Raw genomic sequence first — 13,485 nt, 5'->3', positions numbered from 1 at the left:
AACTGTTTTAATTGACAACATTCAGCTCTTAGGTTGATGTTTAAATGGAACAGAGAAGGTGAAGGACCTCTCAAGGTGGTGGTGAGGCTTTTTTGCCCTCCATAAAATCCTACCCTGCTTCCTAAACTTTCTGTCCAACGTTTCTTATATTACCGGTATATGGTCACAAGTATTTTAAGCTAAAAAGATCTCATTCTATCTATAGCTACAGGAATGGATAAAAAGCTGGGTGGGCTATTTGTGGGGCATGTGGCCAGTACTAAATAAATAGCAATAATAATGCTAATGCTTGAGCGGAGCTGACACAGGCCATGTGTAAACCTGTAAAACATGTCCTCTGTCCTCTGCTTCTTTAATAAAACACGATATTGAGTTTCTTTATTGAACTCCGTGTCACTTCAAGTGTCCGCTGATGACTTCAGCAGTTCTTAAAACCATCGGCCATTATTGTTTATATCAGCAGGTAACAGAAGCCTTCAAATACCTTAATTAAAAAGGACAAAACACATCCACATCATGAGTAACATTACAGAAGGTTAAATGGCCCGGCACAACTACGACAATCAGTAGTCTGCGAGCTCAGCTTGGTCATCTGTAAAATTATTGAAATCTATTACCCAATGTAGAAGAAGCAGCATGTGCTACATAACTACTGTATATAGTAATTGCCGTATGTTATATGGCTTTAGTCACAAGTCATCAAGTAGATATGCCACCATATAAAAGCACAAGGCCACAGCATGTGTTAGAGTACTTCAAGATTTACCTCAGAATTTCCCCTGTGGATATGGCGGTGGACTACCACTGCGCTCCTACGGGTACAGGAGACATAAGGAGGACTTCAGCTGCCCGCACACAAGTGCTAGCTGACCACTCAGTTTTCATAATCATAAAAGCTTTTTACTAAAAGTTAACCGACATGTCAGTTTTTCACGTATGAGCGTTATCCATTTTTTCACCGATAGCACTTGAACTTATTACATGGGGCTGTTCACATGTCCACAAATTTTAGGGACTGAGTGGTTAGTGCAAAAACGCAGAGAAATGTCCAATATTGATGCGAATGTCGTCTCAATCTTTACAATGGAAGCCTATGTGTCCATGAAAATAATCGGACAGCACTCAGATGCCAACCGTGTGTTCTCCATTTTTCACAGAGTGATAGGAGAAGGTGGGGAAACATTTATTTTTTTTCTCATCACTGAAAAGCTGATGAAACTGTTGAAAATCAGTAACAAAAATTGGTCCTTTTTCTAGTATGTGAGAAAAACCTGACGTGCGAATAAGGCTTTACAAAAGATATAACACAGAGTGTCCAGTTCTCTGATGATGGTTGATACCTTTTAATGGCTAACTGAAAAGATGGTAACAAATTGCAAGCTTTCGAGACTACTCAGTTCTCCATCAGGCATAGACTAAAAGAAATTCTGGAGAAGCACATATTTATGCACAACATATCACAGAAAAAAAAACATAGATAAGACAGGTGACATGAAGCAGAATTACCATGAGTGATAAACAGTTATGTCCATAAATATTGGACCAGGGATTACCCCACATGGTCTGAGGGGCAAATTCCTTAGTTCCTTGGTTGATGTAAAAAGACATAAATCCATGCGACACATTCATTCCTGCACTAATCTGGAAACCCAGGAAGACCAATTATTTCATGTGTGGGCACCCTTATTGAGCAGGTATCTGGATGGGTAGAGGGTATTCTTAAACCCCTGGTAAAGGATACACCCAGCTTCATTCAGGACACAACTGACCTATTGAATAATAGGTCCTCTACCAGAAGGAACCATCCTGGCTACCATGGATGTGGATTCTTTGTACTCCAATATCCCACACCAGGATGGATTAAATGCCTGAAAATTCTTCCTGGAAAACACAGAGACTGATGCGGATTCTGTGGTGAAACTTCTAAAATTCATCCTCACCCACAATTACTTTGAATTTGACAACAAGATGTATCTACAGGAGACTGGCACAGCAATGGGAAGTAAAATGGCCCCACAGTATGCAAATCTTTTCATGGCCAAGTTTGAAAGCGACTTTTTGTCCTCATGTCCCATCAGGCCTCTGGCCTACTACCGCTACATTGATGACATTTTAATCATCTGGATGGAGTCTGAGCCACAGCTAAAGACGTTCCATGAACAGTTTAATCAATTTCATCCCACAATCAACTTGACACTCAACTACTCCTGTACTGAAATTAACTTTTTGGACATCATTAAGCTACAGAACAATAAAATAGAGACATCCCTGTATCAGAAGCCAATCGACCGCCCAACACACCTTAAATGGGGCAGTTTCCATCCAAAACACAGAAAAAACTCTATTGTCTACAGCCAAGTCATCAGATACAATCGTATATGTTCCAACCCCATGGATAGGGATGAATAAATTGGTAACCTTAGAAAGACCTTTTTGAATCAGGGCTACCATCCAAAAACAATTGAAAACCAGATTACAAGAGCCACCAGAATATCAAGGAATCACCTGCTATATTACAAAGCTAAAGAAGAAAACAACCAGGTGCCTCTAGTGGTCACCTACAATCCAAATCTGGAGGTGCTAAGGGAAGCTGCACGGAAATTACAGCCTTTACTACAAAAAGATGCCCGCTTACAATCCATTTTTCCAGACCCCCCACTACTGTGTTTTAGGCAGCCCCCAAATCTAAGAAGTATCATTGTCAGAAGCTCCTTGTCCTCTCCAACAGCTGCAGGAACCTTTCCTTGCAACCAGAAAAAATGTAAAACCTGTCCATTTATAATGACCACGAACAAGATAAAGATCCCCAATTCACATCAGAACTACAAGATACCGGGTACTTTCAGCGACGTCACTTCTAATGTGGTGTACCTAATCATTTGTACTAAATGTCCAACTGGGGATCTGTATGTGGGGGAGACAGGGCAGAAACTGAGAACAAGAATGAATTCTCACCGCCATACAATAAGAGAAAAAAGAATGGATCTACCTGTGGCAATACATTTTTGTCTCCCCAATCATAACATTATGGACATGAAATTACTTGTACTAAAAGGTAACTTCAAATCTCAAAGAGACAGAAGAGTTTGGGAATATAAGCTGATGATGATCTTTGACACTCTTAGTGCAGGAATGAATGTGTCACATGGATTTATGTCTTTTTACATCAACTAAGGAACTAAGGAATTTGCCCCTCAGACCATGTGGGATCATCACAACAGAACCAGAGCCCAATCAGAGGACAATAAAACATTCCTTATCTAAGAACTGGTCCAATATTTATGGACATAACTGTTTATCACTCATGGTAATTCTGCTTCATGTCATCTGTCTTATCTATGTTTTTATTTTGTTTTTTTTTCTGTGATGTGTTGTGCATAAATATGTGATTCTCCAGAATTTCTTTTAGTCTATGCCTGATGAAGAGACCCGAGTAGTCTCGAAAGCTTGCAATTTGCTACCATCTTTTCAGTTAGCCATTAAAAGGTATCAACCACTGAGGACTCTCAATTCTAAATATTTTTCAATCTACTGGCTAACAAAGTACCAAGATATATATCTTTCTTGTATCATTTGGTGTCAGTCGCCTTACATATTTCTGATCAAATAGCATTATGTGATTTTGTCTTTGTCATTGATTCATATTGTCCTCTATTTATACTACCATTTGTCTTCTGTCGACTGTTATTATAGTGTATAGTGCATTATGGAACATTGCTGGTTGCTTGCTGACCCATATGGTCATTGATCAATACTGCATTTATCTTTTGCCAACTCACTTTTTAGTGTGATATGTACATGGGACACTTTATCAGTTGGCATTTCATTATGTGGATAGGGGTGTTAGGTCTATGTTTTTAATATGTTTTTAATTGTGTTTGTGCTCTTGTGACAATATAGTAGTGTATTTTATATATTTCATTGCAGGTGTTGTGTGCACAGTTTATATGCATTGGCCTTCCCTATCTCTACACATTTGCTCTTCCGTGCATGATGTAGCACCCTGATTTTCACTTTTCTATAATTGTTGATTCATTGTAGTGCATGCTATGTCCAGTTTAGAGATTTTAATCTAAGACTTACACATGTTTTTTTTAGTAAACACGCGGTCCACAAAAAATACATGGACATATGAACAGATCTATAGACTGTAATGGGTATGTATTCTATCCGCGAAAACCATGGTTAGAAGATATATATGAAAAACGGACGTCTGAATGAGATCTATCTGGGGGTAGCTGAGTATGTGGCACTAATTTATGCAGCACTGCGTGTGCCATTATTTTAGGGTATCAATATGTGGGGCACTTTCTGCATGACACTATGATTTCTGGAATCACTCTCTGGATTGTACTATTATTTGAGGGCACAATAATAATTATTTATACAGTTATTGTTATTATTTCCTCAGACGAAATACCGTAGCTGAACTCAGATGACACCCTATCAGGTGTGTATTGGGTGGGCACATATCAGTTTTGGCTACTGCAGCGGTATTAGTATTGTTAGTGACAGCACAGGCGCACGCTACCAAGATCACTGGCCTCATAAGTAGCATGAAGATTGAGTTAATGGTTGTAAAAATAATGTGTGCTCTGCGGTTGTGCAGGTGAAACTGCTGTTTTCTTGCAAAGCAATATGACTGTGCAGGAAATCAGTGGATCGACCCCAGCGGTACAGGGCTGTTGCGGTTTTAGTCTGCAGCGTGACGGCTGCGTAGGATTGCAGCCTTTATGTCGGCTTCACCATCTGGAACCAATACACTTGTTCAGCTTCTAAATGCAGACACATAACCACAAGGTGGCTGCAGTAGCTAGCTGGTTTTACCTCTCTCCTGTGTATCCTGCGGCACACTGACACCTTCCCGTCACAGGGTCACACTGTCCTCCATTATGACATTGGCATTCATGGCTGCAGTTCACTCCATATCTTCCTGAAGGACATGGCTGAGCACAGACGGACCCCTAGGCAGTGAGAGAGGGATAGTGTCAGTCAGGTCCTTCATATGCTACACAATGCTTCAGAGCGGGGAATTAGACTTCTTACCGTCCACCCTGCTGGGCATGAACACTCTCCAGTCACATGGTGACATACTCCGCCATTCTGGCAAGGGCATCGTTGCTCGCATAATGCCCCGTGACTTCCAGGCGGGCACAGTTCTTCACAACTAGTATGGGGATACAAATAAATATCTATACATGACACTGGATATACCCTAAGAAGGTGCAATCTGCCATCTTTAGGTTATTGTCATGTACTAAGCTGGGGGCATCATGAACTTACTACACAAAGAAATAGAGACAAGTCTTAAAGGTAACTACCAGGCAGGTGGCACATATACTCACAAAGCTCCAGTGTATCCAGGAGCACAATGGCATTCACCAGTTCTGTGGTCACATGTTGCTCCATTTTGGCACTGGCACCTCAGCTGGCAGGCCTTGCCGTAGCTCCCAGGATCACACCAGTCTTCACAGCGCCATCCTCTATACCCTTCAGAGCACACGCAGGCTCCAGTTATAGGATTACACAGAGCCTCGTTCTGACACTGGCAGCGGTTACTGCAGTGTGGCCCCCAGTGTTCACTGTCACAACCTACAGGTGAAGAATATAGCAAAACTGTAATGGATTAACACCAGTGAAATGGTAAAGGGTTACATAATCATTAAGAATTCAAAGACATCGTAGACCAGAAACTTAAAGAGAATCTGTCAGTAGGATCAACCGTCCTAAGCTGTCTACAGTGGGTACGGAAAGTATTCAGACTGCTTAAAATTTTTCACTCTTTGTTTCATTGCAGCAATTTGGTAAATTCAAAAAAGTTCTTTTTTTTCACATTAATGCACATTCTGCACCCCATCTTGACCGAAAAAAAACAGAAATGTAGTAATTTTTGCTCAGACACTTGTCTTTACGTCACATGCTGTCCATTTCCTTGTGATCCTCCTTGAGATTGTACTACTCCTTCATTGGAGTCCAGCTGTGTTTAATTAAACTGACAGGACTTGATTTGGAAAGGCGCACACCTGTCTATATAAGACTTCACAGCTCACAGTGCATGTCAGACCAAATGAGAATCATGAGGTCAAAGGAACTAGCCAAGGAGCTCAGACAGAATTGTGGCAAGGCACAGATCTGGCCAAGGTTACAAAAGAATTTCTGCAGTACTCAAGATTCCTAAGAGCACAGTGGCCTCCATAATCCTTAAATGGATGAAGTTTGGGACCACCAGAAGTCTTCCTAGACCTGGCTGTCCAGCCAAACTGAGCAATCATGGGAGAAGATCCTTGGTAAGAAAGGTAAAGAAAACCCCCAAGTCCCCCAGAGTGGCCTGACAGAAGCCTCTCCTCAGTGCAAGACATATGAAAGCCTGCAGGAGTTTGCTAAAAAACACATGAAGGACTCCCAGACTACGAGAAATAAGATTCTCTGGCCTGATGAGATGAAGATAGACCTTTTTGGTGATAATTCTAAGCGATATGTGTGGAGAAAACCAGGCACTGCTCATCACCTGCCCAACACAATCCCAACAGTGAAACATGGTGGTGGCAGCATCATGCTATGGGGGTGTTTTCAGCTGCAGAGACAGGACAACTGGTTACCACTGAAGGAAACATGAATGTGGCCAAGTACAGAGATATCCGGGATGAAAACCTCTTCCCGAGTGCTCTGGACCTCAGACTTGGCCAAAGGTTCACCTTCCAACAAGACAATGACCCTAAGCACACAGCTAAAATAACAAAGGATTGGCTTCAGAACAACTCTATGAACATTCTTGACTGGCCCAGCCAGAGCCCTGACCTAAACCCAATTGAGCATCTCTGGAGAGACCTGAAAATGGCTGTCCACCAATGTTCACCATCCAACCTGATGGAACTGGAGAGGATCGGCAAGGAAGAATAGCAGAGGATCCCCAAATCCAGGTGTGAAAAACTTGTTGCATCATTCCCAAGAAGACTCATGGCTCAAAAGGGTGTTTCTACTCAATACTGAGTCAAGGGTCTGAATACTTATGATCATGTGATATTTCAGTTTTTCTTTTTTAATAAATTTGCAAAAAATTCTACATTTCTGTTTTTTTTCCAGTCAAGATAGGGTGCAGAGTGTACATTAATAAGAAAAGAATTAACTTTTTTGAATTTACCAAATGGCTGCAATGAAACAAAGAGTGAAAAATTGAAAGGGGTCTGAATACTTTCCGTACCCACTGCATATGGGCACCTAGATCATAGGAAGCTGAAAAGTGATACCTTGGTATCTGCAATCCGATATCTTATTTCAGAGAAATCCACGTTTTTCTTAAATGTAAATGAGCTGTTAAGATCTATAGGCCGGACACAGATCTCACTGAGAATCTGCCTCCGCAACTTATTTTTAATAAAAGGAGGTGTTACTAACGTGAGACAAGTAACTTTCATAAAACAGTAGAACTGAACTTTGTCTCCTTACAAACACATTTGCTCTATTACAGCACTGTCTGCCTCTGAGTTGAAACTGAGAGGAACCTGTAGATGTGTTGGGTATAATCGCATAATCACACAGCTATGCAGTGATATCAGGAGAGGAGAGCGCGGCCATTACACATCACACTGGTAACGCCCCCCTTTTATTTTAAATAAGCTCTGGAGATCAGTGTCTGGCCGGTAGATCTTAACAGCTCATTTACATATTAAGAAAAATGATGATTTCTCTGGATTAAAATATTGGGTCACATTTATCAAGGTATAATTTTATTCAGCTTACTGTGACTTACATGCCGATATAGATGGCTTAAGGGGAATGATCCCACTGACAGATTCCCTTTAACAGAATATATCAACCTCTATATGAGCATATAATGTACATGTTATAGAAGGTGAAAAAAAGGTTTGCCGGCATTTATTCAAAAACAAGAGAATTGTTTCTTTTGGCTCAATGACTGAGAATGATACTCCACCTCTCAGCCTGCACAGAGGCCATTCTGAAGTGCAGGCTGATAAGTGGTGAATTTTCTGTCATCCAGCCCAAATAAAAGACTATCCTGTTTTTGCATGTTTGATTTCCTGGCTTCGCAGACTAGGACTGTTTGCATATGCATCCAGGCATATTATTGCCACTGACCTGTTAGTGCAGTCCGGCTATTGCATTTTTATGGAATAAATGGTGGATACAGAGACAATAAACAGAATTGTATTTTTCAGGAAGCATAACAAGAAATCATACAGTATATACAACAATCATGGGTTTTATGTAGATTTCATACTGCAGTAGTTTTGCAGTGGTTTTTTTTCTGTAGCCAAAACCTGCTCTCTTGGCAGTAAAAATGCTGTGTTCAAAATGCTGGATTTGCTTTGTTTTTGCTGCTTTTTTGCGTGTGTATTACATGTGTGATTTGTCCACAGTATATGTTTAATAAAGTTAGTTTTATTCAGCTAACAAAACACATCAAAACCTGTTTGCTGCAGTTTTTGTACGGCTTTCACACTTTCTTATTGTTTTCTACTAGTGAAAAAATGCTGCAAGAATGCTGAAAGTATAGACGAGTTGCAGATTTTAAAAATGCTGAAATTCTCAAAATCAGTCAGGAAAAGAAAAAAAATGAGTGTGTATGAGATTTCGGAAAACTCGTAGCTTTTTCTTGTACTGTAAAAAGCAGCCTATTTGCATAAAAAAGCAAAAATGCTGTGTGTGAACACAGCCTAACTCTCAACATTCCACTCCCAACAATTATATCCCAAATCATAGGTTATTTTAAAAAGGGTGGCCCAGAAAATATTCATAAATTACTAATTTATCAAAGATGATGCCCGAATCCGCAGTCTCTTGTGCCAACATGCTCCATTTCTGGCCTGTGCCCGACAAAAGACAGTGTTTCCTGTGTTGGCATGGCACAAGTGAAGGGGGGTGGTTTACCTATTGAATGGAACCAGTTACCCAGCCCCCTTCACATGCAAGGACTGATCATGTACTGATATAGGAATGGCTGTCCAGGAAAGGCCGTACTGGGCCCCTGGCCCTTAAGGGAGGCCAGCATGACAGGGTCACGGGAATGGCAGAGCCTCAGGGTGGGCAAGGGCAAGTCGGGGTTAATTAGTTTGCTTGGGCTGTGTACTTTTGAATTTGGACAGGGGGCGGCGGGGTTTGGATGAGTCAGAGAGGAGCAAGCAGGGGGAGCTTACTGAGGGGGTGATTTGGATAAGAAACTGACAATTTCACCTCAGCAACTGCCACGCTCACCTGCTGGTCCGGTGGTGGCTGAAATCAATCCCCAGTGATGGACGTGGAGGCCTTATTGCAGAGACTGGGCGAACAGGCCAGCACTCAAGGCACCGAATGGCTGCAGCAGTCCATCAGCAGCCTTCTGGACGGAGCGGTGATGGGACCAGCCCTGGTACCTGCAGAGGGACGCCGGCCGTGGAGGTCCAGGCCTCTGGTGCGCTTGAGCCCCGACGTCACCCCTCGGACCCGGCTCCGTATCAGGAGCCCCTCTAGGGACCCTCTGGCAGGAGACGTGAGCGGCGGTGCAGCAGCGTCCCGCGGCAGAGCCGGGAGGAATCCGGCAGCACGGCGGGGCCTGCAGCAGGGGGAAGTGTCGGCCTCCTCAGCGCGTGTGACTCACGAGGTGTCGGGACCAGGAGCTGCGGGCTACGCCATGTCAGGTGAGCCTGCTCGGCGCGGAGGAGCGGGCGCTTCCAGGAGGCGGGGGCCTTATTCCCAGGCCTCTCGGCGTTCTGCCGGCCCTGTCAGCAGCGCTCTGCCTGGGATGGGGCTGAGTCCATCCAGGGGGTCTGGCCATGTCACAGCTGCTGATAGGAGCACTTCCCAGCACGGGCAGCGTTACGCTGGCTCAGGCATCTTCACAGCGGCGGCGTCAGCAGCAAGGGACCCTGCACCTTTGGAGGGGGTGTCACAGGACGGCAGTCGGCCGTCGGACTTACCCGGGGACCAACGGATGGAGAGCTCAGGAGAGGAGCACGTACGTCTGGCTTCAGGATCTTTGGGTGCCGGGTCCACAGCGCTCGGGCAGCTAGGTGAGAACAATCCTTTTCTTTCATGTACCCCTGTGTTAGCTCCCTCTGTCAGTGTTAGTAGGGATGTATTTATGGGGGAGTCGGGGGGGGTTAGGGCTTATCATGCACGGGCTTAGAGATCTGGCGGCGCCAAGGGGATCGGGGGGTTCAAACCTGGGGTCTTCTCCTTCTGCGGCATGGCTTGGGAATCCGGGGGAAGTTTCGGGTTTGAGGGGTTCTCTGGGGGGGTTCACTGATATGAGTTCTAGGAGTATGTCGTCAGATAACGTGGGGAATGATGCTGCAGCGACGAGTGCCGCCGTACTTTCAGTTAGCGTGTCTGTTGCCAGTCAGGCAGGGGAAGCGGAAAAAGATACCTCAGTGCGTTTGGATGACGCGGCCTGTGGGGACGTATACGTTTGTTTCGAGGGACCGTTGGGGGCACTCTTAAAAAGTGAAACTAGGGATAAAATTTGGAAAGGGGAATACGTGGAAATATTCTCCTTATTACCACTAGAGCGTTTTCAATTGGACAGGCTGCGCAAAGATGATTTAAAAAAAGAGGAGGAAGAAAAGAGGCCTTTTAGGCTGATTCCTAGGACGTTTTCTAATTGGTTACAGGCATTCGCCATTTTGGCGCGTGTGATTGGTGAGAGGTCCCCCGAGAACTGCACGGGGCTTTTTTGTTACATGGATGTGATTGGGGAAGCTTGTCGGACTTACGGGGGCCAAGGTTGGCTCAGATACGATGAGCAATTCTGGCAACGGAAGGCCATTAGGCCCAGTATTCGGTGGGATCACAAAGATATAGCTTTGTGGACGAAGGTTATGGTCCCGTCACGCTTTGGGTCAGGCAGCCAGTCGTTTCTTGGAAGCGCTGGGGGTTCAGGGCAGTCGGGACACTCAGCGGCAATGCAGAGAGGACTGTGCTTTGCATTCAATGAAGGGTCATGTAAATTTGGGGGAAAATGCAAATTCAAGCATGAATGTGCAACTTGCGGGGGACCGCACGGGTCATCCAAATGTTTTAAGGGTGGCAGACAGAGAAGCGGACACGGTTCTGAAAAAAGGAAAGACGCCAATTCGTCCGGACGTGATGGTGCCATTTCTAAATAGGTACCCTGATTCACCAGCTGCAGTTTTGTTAGAAGGAGGTTTTCGGGATGGTTTCCGTATTCCAATCGTGGATGCGGAACATAAATTTTCCACAAAAAATTTGAAATCGGCTTTGCAATTTCCTGACGTGGTTGCTAAAAAGCTGGAAAGGGAAGTTAAATTGGGTAGGATGGCCGGCCCTTTTCCAGTGGCGCCTATACGCAATCTGAGGGTTTCCCCGTTGGGCGTGGTACCAAAAAAGGAACCCAATAAATTCAGATTGATTCATCATCTGTCCTTTCCAAAAGGGTCCTCAGTAAATGACAGAATTGACCCTCAGTTATGTTCTGTGATTTACACTTCATTTGATGCAGCTTTGAATTGGGTGCGGGTATGTGGGGGTGGCGCACTGTTGGCGAAAACGGATATCGAAGCGGCTTTCAGGCTACTACCGGTTCACTCGGAGATTATGCATCTCCTGGGTTGCTATTGGGATGGAGGTTTTTACGTCGATCGCTGTCTCCCCATCGGTTGTTCCCTTTCCTGCGCGTACTTCGAAACTTTTAGCACCTTTTTGGAGTAGGTGGTGAAAGACGTGTCGGGCTTGAAATCCTCCATTCACTATCTGGATGACTTCCTGTTTATAGGCCCGGCTCAAAGTACCGATTGCTCGGTGCTATTGCACACTATGGAGAGAGTGTGCAAGATTTTCGGGGTTCCTTTTGCTCCGGACAAAACTGTGGGTCCAGTCACTGTTCTGTGTTTTCTGGGTATAGAAATCGATACCTTAGAAATGGTGTGCAGGCTGCCTGGGGATAAGGTCAGCGCTCTGAGCGAAGAGGTGTCTAGGGTATGTAGTGCTAAAAAATTGAAGCTGAGGGAGGTACAATCTTTGCTTGGCAAATTAAACTTCGCTTGCCGTATTATGCCGATGGGAAGGGCATTCTGCCGCAGGTTGTCTTTGGCGACCAGGGGCGTTCGATCTCCGGTTCATTTTATCAGACTAAAGAAGGAATTGCGTGAAGATTTGGCAGTATGGGCAAATTTTTTGGAGAATTACAACGGAAAGTCTATCTGGATAAAACTGGTTGTGAATTCTGATGATTTGGGTTTCATGAATGCCGTGGTGGATGATCGTGGTTTTGGTTTGTTTTTTCAAGGCAGTTGGTTGTTGGCTGAATGGCCTGGTTTCTGGCGGGAGCAAGGTTGGCTACAAAATCGGGTTCTTCCTCATTTGTTCCCTATCGTTGTTGCGTTGTCGTTATGGGGTAACAGTGTGCGAGACAGGAAGATTCGTTTTCCATGTGGGTCTGATGCGGTTGCCGCGGCGATAAATTTACTGTCAGCTGATTCACAGTAAAAATTTTGCAGCGTTTGGTGTTTTTGGGCTTATCTTTGAATTTGTGGATTGTGGCGGAGGTCAGGTCGATGGCTTCTAACCCTGTCTCTGTTACTCTTTCTCACTTGCAGGGAGATCGTTTTCGAGAATTGGTACCTCAGGCGGAGTCAACAGGCCGGGAGTGCCCAGCGGAGTTATGGAAGCTTCCTGGCGGGCAGTAGATTATCTGTTTCAGAATTCCTTATCGGCTAGGTCTTGGAGTCAGTATCAGCAGGCATGGGGTATTTGGGAAGAGTGGGGTGTTTCTTTAGGGGCGGGACTACAGGATGAGAGCAGATTACTGTTGTTGATCGGGCATTTTAAAGAGTCGGGTTGGTCCGTGTCGAGACTGAACAAGTTGTTGGCGGGCATTGCATTCGGTTTCAAGGCTTGGGGCTTTAAGGACGTCACGAAGTCTTTTTTGGTAGTTTAGATGTTAAAGGGATGGAGAAAAGGTTGGGCGGTGAGCGATAAAAGACGCCCGGTAACATACGAGGTATTGTTAATATTGGGCAATCAGTTAGCTTCGGTCTGTTCATCGCAATGGGGAATAATTATTTTTAAGGCGGCCTTCGCATTAGCGTTCTTTGGAGCCTTTCGGTTAGGGGAGTTGGTCAGCCCCTCTAAAAGAACCAAAGGGGGTTTGTTGAGGGAAGACGTGGACGTGTATAATGATAGGGTAGTTATTCGGCTTCGATTTTCTAAGACAGACAGTCAAGGTAAAGGCTGTAAAGTGGTGTTATTTAAGGTGGCCAGTTCCCCGTTATGCCCGGTCCTGTGTGTCAATGCTTTCATGGGGATGGGCGGAGGATTGTCCAACCCCCTTTTGGTCCACGAGGACGGTTCCTTTTTATCTCGATTTCAGTTCATAGCGGCTTTTAAGAAATGTTTGATCGCAGGGGGGAATTTCACCGGGGGGATTACAGTGGGCACTCATTTATGACTACGGGGGTATACTTCCGGTTAACCTATTATCACTTCCGGGACGGAACGGTATAAAACCACATTCTTGGCATCTTTCCATTA

General features: G+C 44.5%; 1 protein-coding gene across 15 annotated transcripts in view; it reads right to left on the bottom strand.

The window, feature by feature from the left end:
• The window catches only part of MEGF11 (multiple EGF like domains 11), a 598,735-nt gene that overhangs the window by 218,711 nt on the left and 366,539 nt on the right, over nt 1–13,485 (bottom strand). For 10 of the 15 annotated variants that reach the window (XM_077263274.1, XM_077263276.1, XM_077263277.1 and 7 more), the window contains exons 6-8: nt 5,346–5,616; nt 5,047–5,167; nt 4,828–4,964 (exon numbers count right to left, since the gene is read on the bottom strand). In XM_077263274.1, the coding sequence (XP_077119389.1) occupies nt 4,828–4,964; nt 5,047–5,167; nt 5,346–5,616 (529 nt within the window). The remainder of the gene's footprint in view (nt 1–4,827; nt 4,965–5,046; nt 5,168–5,345; nt 5,617–13,485) is intronic. The other 5 variants (XM_077263279.1, XM_077263284.1, XM_077263280.1 and 2 more) reach the window with 1 other exon arrangement.

The sequence above is a fragment of the Ranitomeya variabilis genome, chromosome 5 (assembly GCF_051348905.1).
Source record: "Ranitomeya variabilis isolate aRanVar5 chromosome 5, aRanVar5.hap1, whole genome shotgun sequence".
Classification (NCBI taxonomy): Eukaryota; Metazoa; Chordata; class Amphibia; order Anura; family Dendrobatidae; genus Ranitomeya; species Ranitomeya variabilis.
This window is presented reverse-complemented; position numbering and strand designations above follow the sequence as displayed.